This window comes from Nerophis ophidion, linkage group LG22 (assembly GCF_033978795.1).
Source record: "Nerophis ophidion isolate RoL-2023_Sa linkage group LG22, RoL_Noph_v1.0, whole genome shotgun sequence".
Taxonomy (NCBI): domain Eukaryota; kingdom Metazoa; phylum Chordata; class Actinopteri; order Syngnathiformes; family Syngnathidae; genus Nerophis; species Nerophis ophidion.
This window is the reverse complement of record NC_084632.1, coordinates 11,458,203-11,485,058: the sequence shown is the minus strand read 5'-3', so window position 1 is coordinate 11,485,058 and position 26,856 is coordinate 11,458,203. Positions and strand designations below refer to the sequence as shown.

The window sequence follows — 26,856 nt, the reverse complement described above, 5'->3', positions numbered from 1 at the left end:
TACCGGAAGTAGCAGACAATGAGCGCGTGACGTCACTGGTTGTAGAGCTCCTCACATCCGCACATTGTTTACAATCATGTCCAGCAGCAGCTAGAGCGATTCGGACCGAGAAAGCGACAATTTTCCCATTGATTTGAACGAGGATGAAAGATTCGTGGATGAGGATAGTAAGAGTGAAGGACTAGAAGAAAAAGAAAAAAAAGACGAGGGCAGTGGGAGCAATTCAGATGTTATCAGACACATTTACTAGGATAATTCTGGAAAATCCCTTATTTGCTTATTGTGTTACTAGTGTTTTAGTGAGATTATATAGTCATACCAGAAAGTCGGTAGGGTGTGGTGACCGCCAGTGTCTCAGAGGAAAGCCACAAAGGAGCCAAGAGAGTCACAGCTCCGCTCATGTCTACGGTAAGAGCTGACTTATTACCATAATTTTCTCACCGAAATTTGCCGGTTGACATGTGGTAGAGAACCATGTTTGCTTGACCGCTCTGTTCCATATCAAAGCTTCACCGTCATCTTTAGGGAATGTAAACAAAGAAACACCGGCTGTGTTTGTGTTGCTACAGCCGGCTGCAATACACAGCTTTCCACCAACATCTTTGTAGTCTCCATTATTAATTGAACAAATTGCAAAAGATTCAGCAACATAGATGTCCAAAATACTGTGTAATTATGCGATTAAAACAGACTACTTTTAGCCATGATCGGTGCTGGAAGAAGATGTCCGCTACAACCGGTGACGTCACGTGCACGCGTCATCATACGTGTCATAATTCCGCGACTTTTTTAACAGGATACTTCGCGGGAAATTTAAAATTGCAATTTAGTAAATTAAACCGGCTGTATTGGTATGTGTTGCAATGTTAATATTTCATCATTGATATACAAACTATCAGACTGCGTGGTCGGTAGTAGTGGGTTTCAGTAGGCCTTTAAGCCTTTCTTTTTAATCTTTTACATGCAATAATTTGGTTCAGAAAATGTTGACTTTAATTGCATGAAATCTTTTAAATTGCCTACAAATGTGCCAGGACTCAGATTTACTAGAATTGAAGCCATTCCATAAACACTGCAGCAGATGTGACATCATGACCATTTCTGCATGTGGGTCAGTTTGTGTTCATATTACACATTGTATTTTCTTTGGTCATGTGAAAATAACCTGAATAGGACATCCTAAATGCAGTGTAAACGTAGCCATAGTTATAGTTTTGATTACCAAATTTGGAGGTTTTAAAATCACCATGTAGCGTTAATGCTAATAAGTAGCATGTATATGGCAAATTCTATTTAAATTAGCATCGAGCTAGAGCACTTTAAAAAGCGAAGCCATACTTTGGAGTGCTTTCTATCAGGCAGGCTTGCTTTGTCAACATGGAAAACCGCAACATTACTGAGAGGCAGCCTGCTACAAATACAACCGGTTGAGTCTAGTTGATTTTACGTGAATAGGTTGGTAGCAATAAAAGTACAGTGACCAAATGAACCTGGTTTCTATCTGCAACAAGTCTAGGACTGTAACCAGCAGTGTTACATGTATAACTCAACACAAAATGTTCCTAAAATAAAGAATGTTTTTCATTACTAGTAGTATTTTTGTAGTTAACATCAACACACTTTTGTCAACATTAAATTTTAAGCACAAAAGGGTAATTTCTATTTAAAATGGGATTGTTTGTCAACATTTTTTGTTGACAAAGCCTAAGCATGTTTGCTGATGGAACAAGAATGTCCCCAACATTGTATATCATGTTTATCAACTGTGTGTAAGTGTCAGGGGACTGCTGCTTACTGTGCTGGGAACCTGTGCAGGGCGGCAGGCGGCTGCGTCGGATCTGTTGCCGTCGAAGGCGGATTTTCTGCTTGAGCTGCTGAATCTCTGAGTCACTATCTCCTTCCTCCTCGCCCTCATCCTGCTGCTGCCGATGCTGCAAGTTATACCTCATCAGCTCGATGGCTGCGATGAGCGACTCGGAGATGCTAAAATGAGCGTTCTCCTGCAGAGAAAGAAAGTCATAATAAGATTTAAACTGACTTCGTAGAGAGTTCTACTGTTAATTATGTACCTTTTCAAGGTCCGCACAGCTGCCAAAGTCCTGCTCTGACAAGTAGCTGATGAGGCTCTGGCCCTCTGAGGGCTTCCTGAACAAACCATCTGATGCCCTGCTGTACTGAGACCCATCTGATGCAAACACAATAAACAGTAGGAATGATTAAAATAAACAATTGACATCCGATTTGCGATTCTTATTCAGATTCTAAATCGATTCATCATTTTTATAAATCGACTGTGAAAAAAACTAATAAAAACAATTTTCTTTTAAAAAGCATTTAAGAAAATATGTTTTTAGGACATCTCCAATACCCTGTAACTGATTCGCATTCGAATTGCTGGGTTTCAATCACGTGACCTAGAGGCCCTTCTGGGTTTTATGCGATGGTCTTGAATCCTCTTAGGCTGCTGATTATTCACCTGCATCAGTGCAGATTTGGGTGTAATTTGAAAGGTTTGGAGGCATATATATAAACAATCATGAAACAAATACTTAAAATGGGATGGAGTGGAGTTACATACTCTTAAGAAAAAAAACAAAAACACAAATTTTAAGTCACACTGTCTACTTTTAATCGCATTTACGAGACATAACGAGTGCCGTGCTGCTGTGATGAGAAAAATCGTTTGTTTGCAGTTGATTTCCTGCTACAAATATTAGTCTCTTATACATTTCATGTCAGCAGTACTTTTTACGTTGTGAAGTTCATATTTGATCTCATTATTTAGCTATAAATGTCCCTGTTGTTCAGAAATGTTTGATAGAGATATCAAGATTCAGTGTATGCTGTTGTGCCTACCAGAGATTTATTCATCTAGTTATTTTTTTACTATTTAAGGATATTTTCTTGATGCTAACAAACATCACCTAAGATGGTATAATGTGGTCATTCGTGTCGAATAAAGCACTTGGCTATCCTGCACAACAAAGCTTTCAGTTACTATTATGAAAATGGACAATGAAAATACGGTGGATAGGACCAACAATCATAAGACTTATTACTAGGACTTATGACAGTTTATTTGCACAACCAGTTCTTCGTAGTTTTATTTAGGCATAGAAACCACAAATGAACACATAAACCAATGCGTTCTCTTGTCCTTTTTTTACATTTAGTTCTGCTCTAACACTATTAATATAGTACAGAATAACATTGATTGCATCACAGAAAACTTTTTCAAACATATCAAAAGTTTAAACAAACATTTTACTAAGTGATCACTGCAGACACAAGCACGGTCCGATTGTATTCCACAAGATGATGAAAGTGATTATTTTTAATGGCCATTTCTTTTGACGGAATTCTGTTTTTTCCCTGACTATACTACCTTAATGAAACATTTCTTTCGTGACTCTATAAAGGCTATTTCTGATTTCTCTATTTGAACGACTGGAACACCCAAGTACAGAACAGCAATATGTCATTTTCTTCTCAAACTCTACAATGACTCTCACTTGTTTTAATGCTACGCTTAAAATGCTTGACCATCATGTGAATTAAGCCGCGCAAAAAAAAACAGACGTGGCGTCATATGCAACCCAGCAAAGGAGATCCTTATTTGTTTCTAATCTAAATTAATTTTTAATTTTTTTTTATTATAAATATATGTACATACTTTTTTTTTTAATACTTCAATTCAAAATAAATTCAGAATTTTCAAAAATCGATTGTGTAAAAAACTAAAATAAATTTAACAATCCATTAAAAAAATAACATGTTTTTTGGCCATCTCTCATACCCTGTAATTGATTCACATTCGGATCGCGATCCTTATTTATTCCAGTTCAAAATGGATTCATTATATGAAAAACGAATTATAAAAATTATATATATATATATTTTTATATACAGTATATACTTTTAATTTTCAAACATTTTTGAAAAGAACGTTTTTAGTCCATCTTTTGTATCCTGTAACCTGTTTCAAACTGAATTATCAGGTTCATACCAAACAATACATTGAGAGAATCGTGTTGAATCCAGAATCAATTCTCAATTGAATCGTCACCACTAACAACTGAAAACAAATCAAATTGTAAGTTGTTGTAAGATTCTCATCCCGAATAAAAAGCATAAAAAACTTAACTGAATAATTAATTTTAGGAGGTTAGAGTTGCAGTTTGGGTATTCTATGCCTAACTTTGACTATTGCTCATTTGCAATACAGACACAGAATCTCATCTTTCTCCTATTCATGTAGAATGACATATGCCGAGTCAGGAGATATGGACTCACGAGAATCCATGTAAAGGGAAGCGGGCGTGCTGGCGTCACTGTGCTGAGGTGAGAAAGGGTTGTAGTCCTTCATGCAGCAGTCATCGCTTGTCGATTCTGTGGAATAAATTGTTTCCCGATTAGTCGTGTCTCAAATCTCATTCATGGAAACATGCATAAAAATGATGACTGGCTTCTGTTGGGTCACAAAACAAAAACGCATGGATACAGTTGATCTGATTACATGCGGCAACACTTATGGCTGTGGACCTTTGATATGACAATGACTGAGTGTAAAAAGTACTTTTCCTCCTTCATATACTAGGCCTAAACTTAGGCTCCGGCTTCCTCAATTCATACATTACTTCTTAAACTCAGAACGGGACTCAGATGGATACGGAACTTGCACATACAAAAACAGACGCCGCACAAAATGAACAAATCATGAAAAAACACATGCAACTTGAAGGATGTAAAGAGTGCATTCACATGCAGTGGGAAACAAAAATAAGGGAAGAACGGGTTTAAATGATGGAGTACAGTGAACTGCACTGCCAACCTGCTACCGGATCCTCTATTATTATGGTGATTTTCCGGTGGGCCGCTCCTTCGCACAAATGGCAGAAAAGGAAGTAGAGCAAACAGACAGCATGTTACCTCAACCAAGAAGGAAAATTGGGTGTTAAGTGAGCAGCTTCGGGTTTGGTCAGATGGATTACAACTTGCATTGGGGTGAATTTTCATCAACCATTTAAAAATATACATATAGTAAATGCAGTACTTGGCTGCAAGCGGCAGAGGCGCTGTTGGTGCAGTCGTGCATTAAGATGTCAAAAAGGTCTTCGAAAACGTACAGCAGGGGAGGGAGAGTGGGTCAGTGGTCACTTGCTGAAAATGATGGAAACCGACACTCTACATAGCAACTGACGCTTTGGTCACAGTTAAAATTGCCACAAAACAAATTTCAAGACATTCAACACTCTACCGGCGTCTGGCGGCTAAAGCGGATAGTGCGCCCCCTCAATTTGTCACGTTTCATGCATCAGGTAAAATGCGACGAATGGAGCAATATGAATCCCCTTGCCACTGTATATCTTGTGGAGTAAAGTTATTTTGTAATACCATTTTTATGCATGTTGATGCCACATTCTAGCTGTGTCTGCAAATTTGACCGTGACAAGCATGTGAAAGTGACCGCAATGCTTTGTAGCATTCTTGCTTGCGAGCTGGCGGCAAACGTCCTTGAACAGTGCAAAGCTGTTTTTAAGTCTGCAATCCTCGCCTTCATGGTGGCAAATAAACAACATTTCTGATAAGTATCATTCGTGGAGGATAAGAAATAGCTTAATATGCTACACTACACACCGTAGGACGATAAGCTAACTGCTAACCACTATATGCCAAAACTCTTGAAAGTAAACAAAGGTGGGCCGATAGAGAGATACAAATAAATAAAGTATTGATACCAAGTATAGACTGAGCATATGGTCGATACAGTGGTTAGAGCAATTTTATTTTTATTTTTTAAAATACTTAAATGGTAAATGGATTATACTTTTATAGCGCTTTTCTACCTTCAAGGTACTCAAAGCACTTTGACACTATTACCATATTCACACACTGATGGTGGGAACTGCCATGGAATACCCTAACCACGACCTATCAGGAGCAAGGGTGAAGGGTCTCGGTCAAAGACACAACGGTCGTGACTAGGATGGCGGAAGCTGGGATCGAACCTGGACCCCTGCATTACCATCTGAGCCACGCCATCACAAATCTTTGGTTATTATTTAAAGAAAATGAGTCTCTGCGCACAGGAGGGTTTTAAGAGCAAAGACCAAATTACTTAAATCACAGCCAATAGTAAAATATAAATTCCTAATTAGCCTGACCTAAGCCTAAGGTTTATGTTAGATAAATAATATTTTTTGTGTGATTAACACATAGTTTCATATAATTTGACAAGTTTTTTAACTGTAATTAGTTTAGATATAATTATTTAATATCATCAAAAACAGCCCTGCGATGAGGTGGCGACTTCTCCAAAGTGTACCCCGTCTTCCGCCCGAATACCGTTGAGATAAGCTCCAGCACCCCCCGCCACCCCAAAAGGGACAAGCGGTAGAAAATGGACAGAACTTAAATATCTAATTGATATTGTTGTACCACCATCCCATTCCGTGTTTTGTTTGATTATAACTGTGATCAAAAATGTAATCATTCATTGGTCTTAAAAATTTGGAGTATCAAGCTAGCATTGATATGACCAATACTGCCCCTGTAACTGCTTGGCATTGGATCGGTACGCAATTTTGAAGTGTCCCCCAAAACTAATGTAAAGTAGCCAAACAACAGATGAATAAGAGCTTATTACATTTTAACTGGAGTGTAGATAGACACGTTACAACAGAAAGTAACCAATTATTAACAGTAAATTAACAAGTAAAATAATAATAAAAGTAAAATCAATTTACCAATAGTTTTGATTTAAAAAAATATAATACCAAAATTATACATTGTGATTTATATCGTTATCGCAGGAGGCTGCGATGTATGTTTTAGGCTATAGTGACAATCCAAAGAAACCTATTAAATTCCTTCAAAAATCAACTTACCTTTCCTGAGTTTTTGGGTAAGGCCGGTGTCAGAAAAAGAACGCGTGTGTCCCCGAGAGCCTCGGCTCGGCTCTCTCTGGCCCTCCGAAAAAGAGGAGCGCCTGGGCGCGGCCAGGGCCTGGGAACCTCCCAGAGTGGTCCGGCCCTTGCTCTCTCCGAGCTCGCTGCTCAGCGTGGAGCTCTGGGTGCTGCGGCGACTGCGTTGCCCCAGGTTACCGATGGCCAGGTACTCCGGACCGTCGTCATATTCACAGTCGCCTGAATCGCCCATGTCAGGCTGAGGGGAGGGGAGCGAGGGACACCCGGAAAGAGAGATGGAGGGTATGGATGCATGACCAGGAGGGGGCGTCACGCCCCGTTCGCTTTCCTCCGGCTTGGTCATGCTCACCCAGGGAGCGCCCAGACTGCTGGCTGGTGAGGTAGAATCTGCAACAGTACAAAGTAATTTCTGTTTAATGACAGGACCAAAATGATGATGAGAATCCCCACATTCCACATTCATTACCGTATTTTTCGGACTATATATCGCAGTCTTCTCCACAGTCCAGCGGGGGGGGGGTGAGACCAAAAAATATATGTATATATTTGTTTTTATTTATTTTTTAATAGTTTGGCCAAGTCTCACCCCCGGCTAAACTACAAAAAAAACTCAACTTATAGTCCATAAAATACGGTAATAACAAGCAGTTCTGTTATGGCTCATCAGTCTATTCTTACACACACTGTGTATTATTCATCGTCTTACAATGATGCTCTCTCTATGGAACACAACAACCAGCATTTAGCAGCAAATCCTTAATTACTAAAACAGAGAACACTTGTATGTATGATAAATATTAACCTATTCAATACCAACAGTCTGGGATGGACGTACGCGGTCTTTAAGCTGGTGTGGAGTGGTAATACCTAGTGAATAAGTCATGAAGCTAAGCTAATGGCGCAGTAAGTTGAATGATCAATCAATCAATCAATCAATCAATGTTTACTTATATAGCCCTAAATCACTAGTGTCTCAAAGGGCTGCACAAACCACCACGACATCCTCGGTAGGCCCACATAAGGGCAAGGAAAACTCACACCCAGTGGGACATCGGTGACAATAATGACCTAGTGGGACGTCGGTGACAATAATGACTATGAGAACCTTAGAGAGGAGGAAAGCAATGGATGTCGAGCGGGTCTAACATGATACTGTGAAAGTTCAATCCACAACACAGTCGCAAGAGTCCAGTCCAAAGCGGGTCCAACTCAGCAGAGAGAGTCCCGTTCACAGCGGAGCCACCAGGAAACCATCCCAAGCGGAGGCGGATCAGCAGCGCAGAGATGTCCCCAGCCGATACACAGGCAAGCAGTACATGGCCACCGGATCGGACCGGACCCCCTCCACAGGGGAGAGTGGGACATAGAAGAAAAAGAAAAGAAACAGCAGATCAACTGGTCTAAAAAAGGGAGTCTATTTAAAGGCTACAGTATACAAATGAGTTTTAAGGTGAGACTTAAATGCTTCTACTGAGGTGGTATCTCGAACTGTTACCGGGAGGGCATTCCAGAGTACTGGAGCCCGAACGGAAAACGCTCTATAGCCCGCAGACTTTTTTTGGGCTTTGGGAATCACTAACAAGCCGGAGTCCTTTGAACGCAGATTTCTTGCCGGGACATATGGTACAATACAATCGGCAAGATAGGATGGAGCTAGACCGTGTAGTATTTTATACGTAAGTAGTAAAACCTTAAAGTCACATCTTAAGTGCACAGGAAGCCAGTGCAGGTGAGCCAGTACAGGCGTAATGTGATCAAACTTTCTTGTTCTTGTCAAAAGTCTAGCAGCCGCATTTTGTACCAACTGTAATCTTTTAATGCTAGACATGGGGAGATCCGAAAATAATACGTTACAGTAGTCGAGGCGAGACGTAACAAACGCATGGATAATGATCTCAGCGTCTTTAGTGGACAGAATGGAGCGAATTTTAGCGATATTACGGAGATGAAAGAAGGCCGTTTTAGTAACGCTTTTAATGTGTGCCTCAAAGGAGAGAGTTGGGTCGAAGATAATACCCAGATTCTTTACCGTGTCGCCTTGTTTAATTGTTTGGTTGTCAAATGTTAGAGTTGTATTATTAAATAGAGTTCGGTGTCTAGCAGGACCGATAATCAGCATTTCCGTTTTTTTGGCGTTGAGTTGCAAAAAGTTAGCGGACATCCATTGTTTAATTTCATTAAGACACGCCTCCAGCTGACTACAATCCGGCGTGTTGGTCAGCTTTAGGGGCATGTAGAGTTGGGTGTCATCAGCATAACAGTGAAAGCTAACACCGTATTTGCGTATGATGTCACCTAGCGGCAGCATGTAGATGCTGAAGAGTGCAGGGCCAAGGACCGAACCCTGGGGAACTCCACACGTTACCTTAACGTAGTCCGAGGTCACATTGTTATGGGAGACACACTGCATCCTATCAGTAAGATAAGAGTTAAACCAAGACAGGGCTAAGTCTGACATACCGATTCGTGTTTTGATACGTTCTAATAAAATATTATGATCGACGGTATCGAAAGCAGCGCTAAGATCGAGGAGCAGCAACATAGATGACGCATCAGAATCCATCGTTAGCAATAGATCATTAGTCATTTTTGCGAGGGCTGTCTCCGTCGAGTGATTTGCCCTGAAACCGGATTGAAAGGTTTCACATAGATTGTTAGACGCTAAGTGTTCATTTAACTGCTCCGCAACAATTTTTTCGAGGATTTTTGAAATAAAGGGAAGGTGAGACACCGGTCGGTAGTTTACCATGAGGTCAGGATCGAGGTTAGGTCTTTTAAGAAGAGGATGAATAACCGCTTTTTTGAATGCTAGGGGAACAGTGCCCGAGGAAAGTGATAAGTTTATAATATTTAGCACTGATGGACCTAATAATACAAAGAGCTCCTTGATCAGTTTCCCAGGAAGAGGGTCAAGTAAACATGTTGTTTGTTTTATTCCATTTACACGTTGTAACAATTCCTCTAATGTTATTTCCTCAAAACGAGAGAAACTATTTTGGAGGGCAGTATCCGCCGTATATACAATCGTGTCAGTGTTAATAGAACCCCGTTGTAGCTGGGACGCATTGTCTTTAATCTCCTTTCTAATGACTTCAATTTTCTTACTAAAGAATTGCATAAAGTCATCAGCTGAGTGGGTGGAGCTACTGGAAGGAGTCCCTTGTTGGGTTAGCGATGCTACCGTACTAAACAAAAATTTAGGATCGTTTTTATTATGGTGGATGAGATTTGAGTAATAATTAGCTTTAGCTAAGGTAAGCATGCGTTTATAAGTTATTAAACCATCACTAAATGCTTGATGGTGCACCTCAAGTTTAGTCGTGCGCCATTTGCGTTCCAGCTTTCTGCATAATAATTTCTGAGCTCTAGTTTCTTCTGTAAACCACGCACAGATGTTTGTTACTGCTGGATACTTTGTACAGGTAAGAATAGGCAACCTAATAATTATTTGATACACGCTACATTTTAGACTATGTTGTTCAATTTAGGACACTTTTTACGCATGTTTAGCTTGTGCGCTACTGTGTGCTTAGCTGTGGTGTAGCTGCAATAAGCCTATAGCTTGACATGTTTCCCTTACTAAAATACAAGAAAACACCATCGTTGTGTTTACTGGAAGACATTTATATGTTAACTTGCTGCCCACCGGAACGCTTTTGGATGCAGGATATAATCTAATACTTGTTTTTGGCTGTATCAGATCGAAACATCCCTAAAAAGCTATTACCGTATTTTGCGGAGTATAGGTCGCACCTGCCAAAAATGCATAATAAAGAAGGAAAAAAAACATATATAAGTCGCACTGGACTATAAGTCGCATTTTGGGGGGAAATTTATTGGATAAAACCCAACACCAAGAATAGACATTTGAAATGCAATTTAAAATAAATAAAGAATAGTGAACAACAGGCTAAATAAGTGTACGTTATATGAGGCATAAATAACCAACTGAGAAGGTACGTGGTATGTTAACGTAACATATTATGGTAAGAGTCATTCAAATAACTATAACATATAGAACATGCTATACGTTTACCAAACAATCTGTCACTCCTAATCGCTAAATCCCATGAAATCTTATACGTCTAGTCTCTTACGTGAATGAGCAAAATAATATTATTTGATATTTTTACGGTACTGTGTTAATAATTTCACACATAAGTCGCTCCTGAGTATAAGTCGCACACCTGGCCAAACTATGAAAAAAAACTGCGACTTATACGGTACATTTCTAAGCTGCTTCATTGTTCACCATTATCTTAAAATAACATGTCATATTCAATGTTTTTACTAACTTGCTATATTTTTGAGCTACTCTCATCTCTCCAAATCAGAAGTTTGTGTATTCGTGACCGGAAGAAAAGCTCTGACTTGCATTGTCATTTAGTGTCACCTATAGATTTGCATTTATAATTCTTTAGAATCTTTTTCAGACTATTTTCTTGGGGAAAAATACTGCCCTACAGTATTTCCCAGTCAAACTGTTATTATTATACACAGCCTGCCTATTCAGTTACCATACCAACTTTATTCATAAAGCCCTTTAACAACAAAAGGTTGTACACCACATAGAAATACAGGCAAAGGACACACTAAAAAATAACATTTAAAACAGGTAAAATACACATTGAAAAAGCAAATACAAATTATCTTAAGAACAATTTGTTAGATAGAAGCAGTTAAAAACAGTTTAAAGTCTCATGCTGGGTTAAAAGCAAGTGAATAAAAAATGGGTTTTAAGCAGGGTCTTAAAAGTAGCCAAAGAAGAGGCCTGTCTCACATGGAGAGAGGGATCATTCCAGAATTTGGGACCCGCAACAGAGAAGGCTCTGTCCCCTCTAAGCTTGCGCTTTGATTTGGGTACCTCCAGGAGCAGCTGATCAGCTGACCTGAGGGACCGGATGGGGGCAAAGAGGTGGAGCAGCTCAGAGAGGTAAGGTGGGGCAAGACCACGTAAAGATTTAAAACGAGTAAAAAAAATTCAAAATGGACTCTAAAAGACACAAGCAGCCAGTAGAGGGAGGCTAAAACGGGGGTAATGTGCTCTCTTTTTCTTGTGTTAGTTAAAAGTCGTGCAGCTGCATTTTGGACAAGCTGCAGATGTGACAGGGAGGATTGACTTATTCTAAAATACAAAGATTTACATTAATCCAGCCGAGGTGAGATAAAGGCATGGATTACTGTTTCAAACTGTTTCCGAGAACAGTGTTTTTCAACCTTTTTTGAGCCAGTGCACATTTTTTTAGTTAAAAAAATGTGTAGGCACACCACCAGCAGAAATCATTAAAAAACAAAACTCAGTTGACAGTAAAAAGTCATCGTCGCAATTGTTGAATATGACTTTAATGCATAACCAAGCATGTATCACTATAGCTCTTGTCTCAAAGTAGGTGTACTGTCACCACCTGTCACATTACACCCTGACTTATTCGGACTTTTTTGCTGTTTTCTTGTGTGTAGTCTTTTAGTTCTTGTCTTGCGCTCCTATTTTGGTGGCTTTTTCTCTGGGTTTTCCTGTAGCAGTTTCATGTCTTCCTTTGAGCGATATTTCCCGCATCTACTTTGTTTTTATCCTGCATCGTGGGGACATTATCATGTCATGTTCGGATGTACATTGTGGAAGCCATCTTCGCTCCACAGTAAGTCTTTGCTGTCGTCCAGCATTCTGTTTCTGTTTATTTTGTAGCCAGTTCAGTTTTATTTTTGTTCTGCATAGCCTTCCCTAAGCTTCAATGCCTTTTCTTACGGGCACTTACCTTTTGTTCATTTCTTGTTTATGCATTAAATACCTTTTTACCTGCATGCTGCCTTCCGCTGTATCAACATCTACAAAGCAATTAGCTACCTGCTGCCACCTACTGATATGGAGAGTATTACACTGTTACTCTGCAGAGCTCTAGACAACACCGACACTCAACAACAACACATCATTTGTAGACTATAATTACTGGTTTGCTAAAAAAATATTTTTAACCCAAATAAGTGAAATTAGAAAATCTCCCACGGCACACCAGACTGTATCTCACGCGCGGCACAGCGGTTTAAAAACACTGGCCTAGAAAGAAGGTTTTTAAGTTATCAAACGTTCCTTACTTGTGCTGTTGCTGTTTGGGGAGCCAACTCCTGTTATGTTCCCATAGGTGGCAGTAGCAGCCACATCTCGGAGGGAGCAGTGGGAAGTGGTGAGCCTCCGGTTTAGAAACTCTGTAGTTGGTGCAGTGTCGGCAGTTCTCCATGACCCGGCAGCCCCCGGCAACACACACAGGCTCTGGCTCTTTAACAGGCCGAGGCACGGCATAGTCTTCAGAGGGGACAGCTGCAGGGTGAAGGGAGCAAAGATGTTAGGTCGTTTCTATGCATGTATCGGACGATTTTTGTGAAAAAGTATGTGACCCGCCATTACCGATTTACGTCTTTGATCACAAATACCGATCTCGTCTGACTGACACTCTTTATTTTTGGTCCCCTGGATGACAAGCGGCCAGTAGCTAATTATGTGTCTCCATACTAAATTGATAATAATCGCCTCCATCACAGCGAATAAACTACAATTTGTAGTTTCTTAGGTGTCATTATCACTGGAGGATGAGGCTAAACATGTTACATGCTGAGAGCAAGCTAGCAGCGGGCATGCTAATAGCTAAAGTCGTGCTCATAAGTTTACATAACCTGGGAGAATTTATGATTTTTTGGCCATTCTTCAGAGAATATGAATGATAATACAAAAATCTTTCTTCCACTCATGCTTAATGGTTGTGTGAAGCTATTTATTGGCAAACAACTGTGTTTACTCTTTTTAAATCAAAACGACAAAAGAAAGTACCCAAATGACCCTGATCAAAAGTTTACGTACCCCAGTGACTTTAGTTGTGAATGGCTAATCAAGGTTCCAATCCTCATTTGTGACCTTTTTGTAATTAATGTGTGTGTATAAAAGGTCAGTGAGTTTCTTATGAGCACAACTATAAGCTAACCGCTTAATAAGTGCTGAAAAAATCTAGAAGGAAGCTTGTTACAGCAAAACAATAAGCAGATATTTACAGGAAATTAACAATTAAATGGGTTTTACCGTATTTCCTTGAATTGCCGCCGGGGCGCCAATTAATTTAAAACCTCTTCTCACTCCTGTGCTTACCAAAGGCATGCGGTAAAAGTAAGCATGGGCTAATTATTTTAAAACCTCTTCTCACTCCGGCACTTACCAAAGGTATGCAGTAAAAATTTGAGTGTAATGTAAGCTTGGAACTTAAATCCTACAGAATTGCTCTTAATCTTCTTCCCTTTACGCGATTTCAAATTACCAGTATTGAAGTCAGCCTCCTCCCTTTTGAAAATGATGACAGGGGAAGTGTCACTCGGGACATCACGAGTTTGACCAGGCGGTAATACTAAGCATGCGCTAATTATTTTGGGAAGCGAGTTCGACCCGGCAATAATTCAAGGCAGGTGCATACTATATGCCCTGCGGCAATTCAAGGAAATACGGTACTTGTATAGCGCTTTTCTACCTTAAAAGGTACTCAAAGCGCTTTGACACTATTTCCACATTCACCCATTCACACACACATTCACAGACTGATGGCAGGAGCTGCCATGCAAGGCCCTAACCACAACCCATCAGGAGCAAGGGTGAAGTGTCTTGCTCAAGGACACAATGGATGTACCGAGGTTGGTAGAGGGAGGGGATCGAACCAGGAACCATCAGGTTGCAGGCATGGCCACTGTCCTAAGCAAGCTGTCAAGAAGATTAGTATGACTCGAAAGCAGAAGTGTCCAAACTTTTCCCACCAAGGGCCGCATACTGAAGAGTGTGGGGCCTATTTTAAAAACAGTTGATTGGCAACACTAAATTGGCCCTAATGTGTGAATGTGAGTGTGAATGTTGTCTGTCTATCTGTGTTGGCCCTCAGATGAGGTGGAAACTTCTCCAGGATGTACCTGCCTTCCGCTCGATTGTAGCTGAGATAGGCACCAGCGCCCCACCCGGCGACCCCAAAGGGAATGTGCGGTAGAAATGGATGGACGAAGACAAAACGTTGTGTTATAAATGAAAAAGTGTGTTATTATTAGTTTTATTATCAACATAGCAGCTAAGACTTTTTATTTTTCTTCTTTTTACAATGTGCCTTTTTGCTCTTCCTACATTTTTACTGTTGGTGGGTCAAAAAAAAAAAAACTCAAGGCGCGGGCCTCAAAGGGCGCCCGGGGCCACACCCCTGTTCTTGAAAGAGAACAGTACAACAACTGTTGGTGAGTCAGCATTGTCAAAGTTAGTAGACGCCAAGTAAGAGGAGGTCGAGTCCATCCATAAATATGTGGCGTCAATATTAAAAAGGTAGTATCAGTACACGAGCGATACTAGACTGATCAATGTCACATTTTCTCAAAGACATTTTTTTGTTAATGTGTGCAAATTTAGGGAATAATTCCCTGGACACAAGGGGACTTTTAGGTCAAAATCAAAATGAGTCGCATGAATGAGCAGTGTTTCCCACAGGTCAGGCATCTATTTGTGGGGGAGGCAGCGGCGGTAGTGGCGGCAGCGGCGGCAGCGGCGATGACCAAGAAGAACGCGGAGTTGGAATATAATTACAACACTTTATGTACATATTTATATAATATTTACATATTTATATAATATGTAACTACAAGCTCCATTCACAGACAGAGTCCCATTGCTTTTATGAGCGGTCGAGCAAGTCAAAAGCCGGAAAAAAAAGAAGAAAACAAAAAAAGAAAAGAAAAAATATTTTTTTTCTTAATTTGTGGCGGCCGTAATTCTTTCGTGGCGGGCCGCCACAAATAAATGAATGTGTGGGAAACCCTGATGAGTAATAGCACTGTTGACTTTGATTTTATCAAACAATTGTATGTAATAAATGAGGATAAGGATTACCGGTAGTTTAAATTAGAGATGTCCAATAATATCGGACTGCCGATATTAAAATGTAATATCTGAAATTATCGGTGTCAGTCTCAAAAAGTAAAATGTCTGACTTTTTAAAGCGCCTCTGCATGGAGTGTTACCAACCGTAGGGAGAAGTACAGAGCGCCACAAAACCTTAAAGGTACTGCCTTTGCGTGCCGGCCCAATCACATAATACCTATGGCTTTTCACACACACACAAGTGAATGCAAAGCATACTTGTTCAACAGATCACACTGAGGGTGGAAGTATAAACCACTTTAACACTGTTACAAATATGCGCCACACTGTGAACCGACACCAAACAAGTATAACAAACACATTTCGGGAGAACACAACAGAGGCGATTTTTTACCACAATTTTCTCACCGAAACCTGCCGGTTGACAAGTGGTCGGGATCCATGTTCGCTTGACCGCTCCGATCCATAGTAAAGCTTCACCTCCGGGAATTTTAAACAAGGAAACACTGTGTGTTTGTGTGGCTAAAGGCTAAAGCTTCCCAGCTCCATCTTTGTACTTTGGCTTCTCCATTATTAATTGAACAAATTGCAAAAGATTCAGCAACACAGATGTCCAAAATACTGTGTAATTGCGCGATGAAAAGAGACGACTTTTAGCCGCAAGTGGTGCTGGCTAATATGTCCCCTCCAACCAATAACGTCACAAACACGCTTCATCATTCCACGATGTTTTCAACAGAAAACTCCGCGGGAAATTTTAAATTGTAATTTAGTCAACTAAACCGGCCGTATTGGCATGTGTTGCAATGTTAATATTTCATCATTGATACATAAACTATCAGACTGCGTGGTCGGTAGTAGTGGGTTTCAGTAGGCCTTTAATGCATCGAGCGGGGCATCACAACAAAATTAGGCATAATAATGTGTTAATTCCATGACTGTATATATCGGTATCAGTTGATATTAAAATCGGTAATTAAGAGTTGGACAATATCGGCATATCGGATATCGGCAAAAAAGACATTATCGGACATCTCTAGTTTAAATATTGTGTTGATATTGATCAATAGCTCTTACCATAAATACATGAAAATACTCCTGGATGTTGGGTAATGGAATAAGGGGCATAAAACCCTCATTGATACACCCCTCATCTTTTCATTGTATTATAAATGTCGGCATGGTGTTCTAAAAGCTTGCACATAAGAGACACCCACCCCGACAGCGTCTATCTGAGCCAGCAGTTTGGGATTATTCTGCTCCACAGCTTCCAGACACTGGAACATGGCAGTGACATGTGGCTCACTGAGCAGGAAGGCCTCATCTGAAAAAAAAAAAAAATTGCAGGATTAATGAAGGAACAACCTCAAGAAAGTGACAGTAGAAACAGCATGAAAGGCTGATGACCCGCTTACCGTTGTAGTATTTTCTCGTGTGCGCCACGTGCCGCAGTAGAGGTTTGAGCTGCGCTGACAGCATGTGCACCTGCAAGCTGTGCAGCAACCAGCGTTCGGCCTTGTAGCTCTCGCCGCCGCTTTGCACCCTGCTGTTGACTACCGGCTCCAGTTGACTGAACTATGGACAGACCAGGGAAAGAAAGTGAGGAACATGCCCTCAACATGGAGAATAAAGAGCGCGTGACTGCACCTGTTCGACATGAGAGGCGAGGTGAGGTCTGATGCCACGGACAAACCACACAAACGGCCAGTAATCTCTCTGCTTGTAGTACACCTGCGATTTCAAACAAACAAACAAAAAGCTTTCAAAAAGGATAATAAAAAATTTTTGAAATTAAGCGAGCACACAATCTTGGTTTTCAGTTAGCAGTGCTAGCAAGTTAGACATGTTCATGTCACTAATGTTTACTTTGGCACATAAGATGGTCACTTTGCTTTGTTTTACCAGCAAATATTGATCTAATCTTAAAGGCCTACTGAAATGCGATTTTCTTATTTAAACGGGGATAGCAGGTCCATTCTGTGTCATACTTGATCAATTCGCGATATTGCCATATTTTTGCTGAAAGGATTTAGTAGAGAACATCGACGATAAAGTTCGCAACTCTTGGTGCTGATAAAAAAGCCTTGTCTGTACAGGAAGTAGCAGACGATATGCGCGTGACGTCACGGGTTGTGGAGCTCCTCACATCTGAACATTGTTTACAATCATGGCCACCAGCAGCGAGAGCGATTCGGACCGAGAAAGCGACGATTTCCCCATTAACTTGAGCGAGGATGAAAGATTCGTGGATTAGGAAAGTGAGCGTATAGGACTAGAAAAAAAAGAGAAAAAAAAAAGGACAAGAGGGCAGTCGGAGCGATTCAGTTAGGAAGATGCTGTAAGAGGCGCCGTGGCAGCCGTGGGGGTGGCAGAACCACTCGGCCAGGCCCAGCTGCAACAAGGGATAGAGCCATACAGCTTTGAACCCGACGGTGACGGTCAGGAGGACGCTGCTGATATTGATGCTGGAGTAGCACACGACATAGATCGCCTTCAAAAGACAGAACTGTAAGATGTTTTTTTATTAATACACATAATACACTGTACTTTGTGTGTGTGTGGTCCAATCCAACCGTGTTCGCTTGACATCTCTGTTCCATAGTAAAGCTTGATTGTCATCTTTTGGGAATGTAAACAATGAAACACCGGCGGTGTTTGTGTTGCTAAAGCTGGCCGCAATACACCGCTTGCCACCTACAGCTTTCTTCTTTGATGTCTCCATTGTTCATTGAACGAATTGCAAAAGATTAACCAACACAGATGTCCAGAATACTGTGGAATTTTGCGATGAAAACTGACGATTATTAGCTGGCCACGATGCTGGCACAAAATGTCCTCTACAATCCGTGACGTCACCCGGCATCAAACCGAGACGTTTTTAGCAGGATATTTCGGCGTGAAATTTAAAATTGCAATTTAGTAAACTAACTCGGCCGTATTGGCATGTGTTGCAACGTTAAGATTTCATCATCGATGTATAAACTATCAGACTGCGTGGTCGGTAGTAGTGGGTTTCAGGCCTTTAAAATGAAAAAGGGAGTATTAGCTGACCCTGTTTATGCATCTACAGCCAATTACGCTAACTGAAGGCTGGGGATAAATTGCGGTCCTGTCTCGCATACAGTATAGCGCCTGAGTCCCAGGGTGGAAACTGGGATAGAGTTTTCTGATTGGTGTGCTATGATCTTCTAAACTTAAAAACAAAGAGAATTTAAAAGGAAGGAGCATCACTACTTTACTTCCTTGTTTTGTTAGAGTCAGCAAAAAGTTCAATACAGTGAAGTTGATTGGGTCTAAAATCAAACCACGATTTCAGTCGTGAAATAGGAATAGCCAAAAACATATCGCCATACACATTGCTTCTTCCTGTGATACCTGTATATCACCATATAGAATAGAATAGAATAGAATGAACTTTATTGTCATTATATTTGCATATAACGACATCAAAGACTCCAACTTAAGGTGCGGTAGTGGGAACAAATATGGGGTGAAATAAATGACATAAGGAGGTAAAAAGGAAAAACTAACAATTGAAATAAACAGACTACTATCCAATAAAAATAATAAGCAATCCTGTACAATATAAAAACACTATAGAAGTACAAAATACAAAATACTGTACAATATAATAATTATTACATCGGAGTATATATTATGTAGTATGTAAATGATTATAGAAACAATTAAAAACGGGTTACAATGGTTATATTATATTGTAGCGTCCCGGAAGAGTTAGTGCTGCAAGGGCTCCTGGGTATTTGTTCTGTTGTGTTTATGTTGTGTTACAGTGCAGATGTTCTCCCGAAATGTGTTTGTCATTCTTGTTTGGTGTGGGTTCACAGTGTGGCGCATATTTGTAACAGTGTTAAAGTTGTTTGTATGGCCACCCTCAGTGTGACCTGTATGGCTGTTGACCAAGTATGCATTGCATTCACTTGTGTGTGAGAAAAGCCGTAGATATTATGTGACTGGGCCGGCACGCAAAGGCAGCGCCTTTGAGTTTTATTGGCGCTCTGTACTTTTCACTACGTCCGTGTACACAGCGGCGTTTTAAAAAGTCGTACATTTTACTTTTAGAAACAAATATCGATAATTTCCGATATTACATTTTAAAGCATTTATCGGCTGATAGTATCGGACATCTCTAGTACTAATATTCAATTATGAAATGGATGAGTTGGCAGATTGTATTGAAGTAAAAAAAAAAAAAAAAGTTTTGTAAACCAGTGAACGTTATCTTTGGGCACTCTGACCTGCTCGTTCTTCAAGCCGTGGCTGAGAATGTTGTTCATGTCCTTGTGGAGGCGCTGTAGGCCGCCGTAGCGGGACCAAACGTTGGGGTTGTTGGTGGACAGCAAACCCTCCACTGTGGTCTTCAGGCTGGACAACAGCTTCCAGAGGTCCTTCCTGCCGTGATGGAGTAACAACATGAGAGGGGGGCAGGAAGTTGAGGAATGAGGAAGGACGCGGGAGAAGTGCTGGCATTAGCAGCGCGGTGGCAGGATTTATGACTCATGTCGAGTCAGACCTTTTCCAAAAATGAGGTAAACTCAACGGCAAAGTTGAAGTAACTTTCTGAAATATGCAGCAACAGCAGAAGCATGAATAACAATGGGCTAATTCATTGATCGTTATTAATAGGTTATTGCGATCATTTCTTTTGCCTGAAGTCTGCAGGATGAGGGTTGTTTGGAAGCGCTGGCTTAAAAATACCAACAATGGAATGTCTTTTATCTGCAGGCTTAAGCACCTGATGGTAATTAACACTGGTCATGCAGCTCAGCTGACTTGCTCTTTAAAAACCAGTCTTAAAATATGTTATGAGGACAATCGGTAAGTTTTGTCCTTGCTCAAAAAGCAGACTTACGACACTGGGGGCAAGTTGTTTTAACATAGAGCTGGGCAATATGGCTGAAATCTTTATCAGTCCTTGATGGATTTTTTGGTTTTTTACTATTTTTATCAAAAAAATGTATGTCATATTGTATATTAAATGCAAGCATTTTTTTAATTTAAATGTAACCGTCCTCTGATTACAAGCTCGGTTGGTAGAGTGGCCGTGCCAGCAACTTGAAGGTTCCAGGTTCGATCCCCGCTTCTGCCATCTTAGTCACTGCCGTTGTGTCCTCGGGCAAGACACTTTACTCACCTCCTCCCAGTGTCACCCATACTGGTTAAAAAAAAAATGCAACTTAGATATTGGGTTTCACAATGTAAAGCGGTGGGAGTCACTAGGGAAATATAATTCACTTCACTTCAATCCCCTCAGCTGTCAGGGCAGAAAGGAATGGAAATTCCATCCGCACCATGGAAAACAATGTAAACTAAATTGTAAAATCATATTGAACACTTAACAATAACCTCTTAAAATAAAGGTGGAAAAATAAGGAACATGTAACAAAATGCCTAACAAAGTAACAAAACAGTGCAAAGCGTGAAAATGCAAAAAAAAAAAAAAAACAGAAACCTCAAAAGAACTATTTTTGCAGGTTTAGTGCCACGAAGTTACAGCCGTGCTCTAAAAGGGTGAGCGTAAGGTGGTGTGGTATTACCGATCTTGGTAGGGAGAGACCACATTGGTCTGACTATGATCCCTTTTGTAAAATCAAAACAAACTGCCATAAAGTCGAGGGGACTATTCCTGTTTTGTGGACAAAGAATCAACCGCGTGTCAATAAGATGGCACAACCGTACTTGATAGTTGACACCGTTACCTGACACGGCTGTTTGCACGCCACGCCCACTGAACACTTTCTGCGTTGCTCAGTTACCAGAGAGCAAGTGCCTTTTTTCATGCAACCAACCTTTGGTTTCATGCGACAAAGAAGAAAAAAAAAAAAATGTCTTGTGTTTTATGGAACGTATTTTTTTTATTTATATTGACATGTCTAGCACGGTATACAATAAAGGCCACACGTTTGGACACACCTTCTCATTCAATACGTTTTCTTCATTTTCAGGACTATTTACATTGTAGATTGTCACTGAAGGCTTCAAAACTATAAATGAACACATGTGGAGTTATGCACTTAACAAAAAAAAAGGTGAAATAACTGAAAAAATGGTTTGTATTCTAGTTTCTTCAAAATAGCCACCCTTAGCTCTGATTATTGTTTTGCACACTCTTGGCATTCTCTCGATGAGCTGCAAGAGGTAGTCACCTGAAATAGTTTTCACTTCACAAGTGCACTTGTAGTTTTGATGCCTTCGGTGACAATCTACAATGTAAATAGTAGGGATGCACCGTTTAATCGGTAACCGAATATATTCAGTCGAATATGGCAAAAAAAGCCACATTCGGCCTTCGGTGGATTGAGTTAAAAACAAGGCCGAAAAGTGGCGTGTGGCGCAATTTTTTGACGCGGTGACGCAATCAACCAACGTGCAGTGACGCGGTGACGTTGGGATATGTTGTGTACCTGTATAAGTGTATGAGGTTACAAGCACACACTTATTGAGATTTAGTGGGTCCTCTGTTTACATTATTAGCCTGTTGTGTAGGCTACCTGTATAAGTGTAAGAGGTTATAAGCACACACTTAATTGAGATTTACTTGAGCCTTCTGTTTACATTGTTAGCATATCTACTGTGGCTAAGCAGACTTTTGCCAAAAGGACAATAATTCATTTCTTGTGGGTTTATCCACTTTAATGCACTTTTTTTTTTTTTTTTTTAATGTATGTTTTGTTTGAAGGCCTAAAATAAATGAAAAACTTTGTGCTTTTTTTGAAAAGCAAAGGCTACTGGATTATTTAAAAAAATGTCAATATTCAATAAAAAATTACTTTATTTGAAAAACATGTCTAAATATTTATTCTAGGCTATTTATGCAATAAAAAAAAAATTGTAAAAAACTGCATCCAGTATTCGGCCAAGCGTTTACATTTTATTCGGCTTCGGCCACATATTTTCATTTCGGTGCATCCCTAGTAAATAGTCATGAAAATAAAGAAAACGCATTGAATGAGGTGTGTCCAAACTTTTGGCCTGTGCTTTATATTGATATAGTTTTATTGCCGAGCCCTATTCTAACATCAAATTTGTCATTTTCATTTTGTGTATATTCTTGAAGAAAGATGCGGACTTCCGCAAGGAGTGTTACAGGAACAAGGGTTGTGTTGTATGTATAGAATGTGTAAGAGGAAACAAAGTGGACATTGTAGGCTCAATAAGATGCCTGTGGTTAAAGATTAACACTATCTTTTTATAGTTGGGCCAGTGTGTGTGTGTGTGTGTGTGTGTGTGTGTGTGTGTGTGTGCATGTGTTCCTCACAAGACAGACCTGACCAGTATAGTTCTTGTAGTAGGGTTGGGCGATACAGGAAGTTTTGGTATCGACCCGATGACTAAATAGAGTAGCAGTACTGCTGATACTTTTTTTTATTATACATGCACAATTTATAGGAATGTTCCAAATAAGGTTTCATGCTGCCGATTCCGATCATCCATGAGTGAGATTGGTCGGTATCAATACCAAGAGCATGTATTAATTGTAATTATTTCAGTGTATTTATAGTGAGTGCTACTGACAGTGTAACAATATCAACACAATATTTAAACTAGTTCCTTATTCACTTTTATTACATGCAAATGATAAATACTACACAATTATTATTTACTACTCATTTACATGCTTTAGTTTTTGCCCTCAAAGTACTCCAGTGTCTGAGGGATTATTCCCCGAGTTTGTAAAACATTGACAAAACCATCAAAATTATAGTGAAAATGTCGTACTCTAGCATTGATTATATACTGATAATACTGCTTTGCACCGACTGTGACAATGCTGACACATCAAAACTTGCTGTTGTATTAATCTACTTATTGATTTTCTGTTCAAATCAGCTTACTTTTTGCTGTAAAATGCTTTCATCACTGTGATATGTTTAGCCTTGTTCTCCAGTGATAATGGTATTTAATAATGATACTTCAACAGAAAAACGCAGTTTATTTGCCATAAAGGAGACAATTATTATTAATGTATAGAGAGGCACATAATTAGCTGCTCGCCACTTGTCAGCCGGGAGACAAAAAAAAAAAATTGTCGGATGGGATCGGCATTAAAAGACACAAATCGGAAGTGATCACATAGATTTTCACAAAAAAAAAAAATAGGTGATATACTTACACTGAATGATGATACTTATACTAAAAAAAACTGTCTATTTGAAATAATGGACAAAATTATTATTAATTATTAATGTATAGAGACACATACTTAGCTGCTAGCCGCTTGTCAGCCGGGAGACAAAAATAATAATAATTGGATGGGATTGGCATTAAAAGAGACAAATCGGCAGTGATCACATACTATTTAAACAAAAAAAAGTGATATACTTATACTTAATGTTGATACTTAAGCTAAAAAAAACAGTTTATTTGCCATAATGGAGATAATTATTATTAGTGTACAGAGACACATAATTAGCTGCTCGCAGTTTGTCCAAAAAAAAAATTGTCTGATGGGATCCGCATTAAAAGACACAAATCGGCAGTGATCACATACTTTTTCACAACAAAACAAAATTGATTTACTTATACTTACTTACTGATGATACTTAAGCTAAAAAAAAGTTTATTTGCCATAATGTCTTGGTTTAACTCTTATCTTACTGATAGGATGCAGTGCGTCTCCCATAACAATGTGACCTCGGACTACGTTAAAGTAACGTGTGGAGTTCCCCAGGGTTCGGTCCTTGGCCCTGCACTCTTCAGCATCTACATGCTGCCACTAGGTGACATCATACGCAAATACGGTATTAGCTTTCACTGTTATGCTGATGACACCCAACTCTACATGCCCCTAAAGCTGACCAACACGCCGGATTGTAGTCAGCTGGAGGCGTGTCTTAATGAAATTAAACAATGGATGTCCGCTAACTTTTTGCAACTCAACGCCAAAAAAACGGAAATGCTGATTATCGGTCCTGCTAGACACCGACCTCTATTTAATGATACAACTCTAACATTTGACAACCAAACAATTAAACAAGGCGACATGGTAAAGAATCTGGGTATTATCTTCGACCCAACTCTCTCCTTTGAGTTACACATTAAAAGCGTTACTAAAACGGCCTTCTTTCATCTCCGTAATATCGCTAAAATTCGCTCCATTTTGTCCACTAAAGACGCTGAGATCATTATCCATGCGTGTGTTACGTCTCGCCTCGACTACTGTAACGTATTATTTTCGGGTCTCCCCATATCTAGCATTAAAAGATTACAGTTGGTACAAAATGCGGCTGCTAGACTTTTGACAAGAACAAGAAAGTTTGATCACATTACGCCTGTACTGGCTCACCTGCACTGGCTTCCTGTGCACTTAAGATGTGACTTTAAGGTTTTACTACTTACGTATAAAATACTACACGGTCTAGCTCCATCCTATCTTGCCGATTGTATTGTACCATATGTCCCGGCAAGAAATCTGCGTTCAAAGGACTCCGGCTTATTAGTGATTCCCAAAGCCCAAAAAAAGTCTGTGGGCTATAGAGCGTTTTCTGTTCGGGCTCCAGTACTCTGGAATGCCCTCCCGGTAAAAGTTTGAGATGCCACCTCAGTAGAAGCATTTAAGTCTCACCTTAAAACTCATCTGTATACTCTAGCCTTTAAATAGACTCCCTTTTTAGACCAGTTGATCTGCCGTTTCTTTTCTTTTTCTCCTATGTCCCACTCTCCTTTGTGGAGGGGGCCTGGTCCGATCCGGTGGCCATGTACTGCTCGCCTGTGTATCGGCTGGGGACATCTCTGCGCTGCTGATCCGCCTCCGCTTGGGATGTTTTCCTGCTGGCTCCGCTGTGAACGGGACTCTCGCTGCTGTGTTGGATCCGCTTTGGACTGGACTCTTGCGACTGTGTTGGATCCATTATGGATTGAACTTTCACAGTATCATGTTAGACCCGCTCGACATCCATTGCTTTCCTCCTCTCCAAGGTTCTCATAGTCATCATTGTCACCAATGTCCCACTGCGTGTGAGTTTTCCTTGCCCTTATGTGGGCCTACCGAGGATGTCGTAGTGGTTTGTGCAGCCCTTTGAGACACTTTGATTTAGGGCTATATAAGTAAACATTGATTGATTGATTGATAATGGAGGTAATTATTATTAATGTATTGAGACACATAATTAGCTGTTAGCCGCTTGTCAACCGGGAGACAAAAAAATAAGTCGGATGGGATAGGCATTAAAAGACACAAATCGGAAGTGATCACATACTTTTTCACACAAAAAAAAGTGTTATACTTATACTGAATGATACTTAAACTAAAAAAAAAACGGTTTATTTGCCATAATGGAGATAATAATTATTAATGTGTAGAGACAAATAATTAGCTGCTAGCCGCTTGTCAGCAAGGAGACGGAAAAAAAATAGTCGGATGGGATCGGCATTAAAAGACACAAATTGGAAGTGATCACATACTTTTTCACAACACAAAAAAGTGATATACTTATATTTGATGATGATACTTAAACTAAAAAAAAAACAGTTTATTTGAAATAATGGAGAAAATTATTATTAATTATTAATGTATAGAGACACAAAATTAGCTGCTAGCCGCTTGTCAGGCGGGAGACCAAAAAAAAAATAGTCGGATGGGATCGGCATTAAAAGACACAAATCGGCAGTGATCACATACATTTTCACAACAAAACAAAAGTGATTTACTTATACTTACTGATGATACTTAAGCTAAAAAAACAGTTTATTTGCCATTATGGAGGTAATTATTATTAATGTATTGAGACACATAATTAGCTGCTAGCCGCTTGTCAGCCGGGAGACAAAAAAATAAGTCGGATGGGATCGGCATTAAAAGACACAAATCGGAAGCGATCACATACTTTTTCACACACAAAAAAGAACTATACTTAATAATGATACCGAAACTAAAGAAAAAAAAAAACAGTTTATTTGCCAAAATGGAGATAATTATTAATATATAGAGACAAATAATTAGCTAATGGCCGCTTGTCAGCCAGGAGACGAAGAAAAAAATAGTCGGGTGGAATCGGCATTAAAAGACACAAATCGGAAGTGATC

General features: G+C 39.9%; 2 protein-coding genes across 4 annotated transcripts in view; one reads left to right on the top strand and one right to left on the bottom strand.

Moving 5' to 3' along the window:
* LOC133540574 (arf-GAP with coiled-coil, ANK repeat and PH domain-containing protein 2-like) overlaps positions 1-26,856 on the top strand; it is a 1,007,806-nt gene that overhangs the window by 393,183 nt on the left and 587,767 nt on the right. The gene's annotated exons all lie outside the window — the stretch shown is intronic.
* Positions 1-26,856, bottom strand: part of rubcn (rubicon autophagy regulator) — a 53,597-nt gene that overhangs the window by 21,231 nt on the left and 5,510 nt on the right. For all 3 annotated transcript variants that reach the window (XM_061883273.1, XM_061883272.1, XM_061883275.1), the window contains 9 exons: positions 20,070-20,223; positions 17,461-17,544; positions 17,229-17,388; positions 17,031-17,137; positions 13,020-13,242; positions 6,888-7,313; positions 4,294-4,389; positions 2,070-2,185; positions 1,796-2,000 (listed from right to left, as the gene is read on the bottom strand). In XM_061883273.1, coding sequence (XP_061739257.1) covers positions 1,796-2,000; positions 2,070-2,185; positions 4,294-4,389; positions 6,888-7,313; positions 13,020-13,242; positions 17,031-17,137; positions 17,229-17,388; positions 17,461-17,544; positions 20,070-20,223 — 1,571 coding nt within the window. The remainder of the gene's footprint in view (positions 1-1,795; positions 2,001-2,069; positions 2,186-4,293; positions 4,390-6,887; positions 7,314-13,019; positions 13,243-17,030; positions 17,138-17,228; positions 17,389-17,460; positions 17,545-20,069; positions 20,224-26,856) is intronic.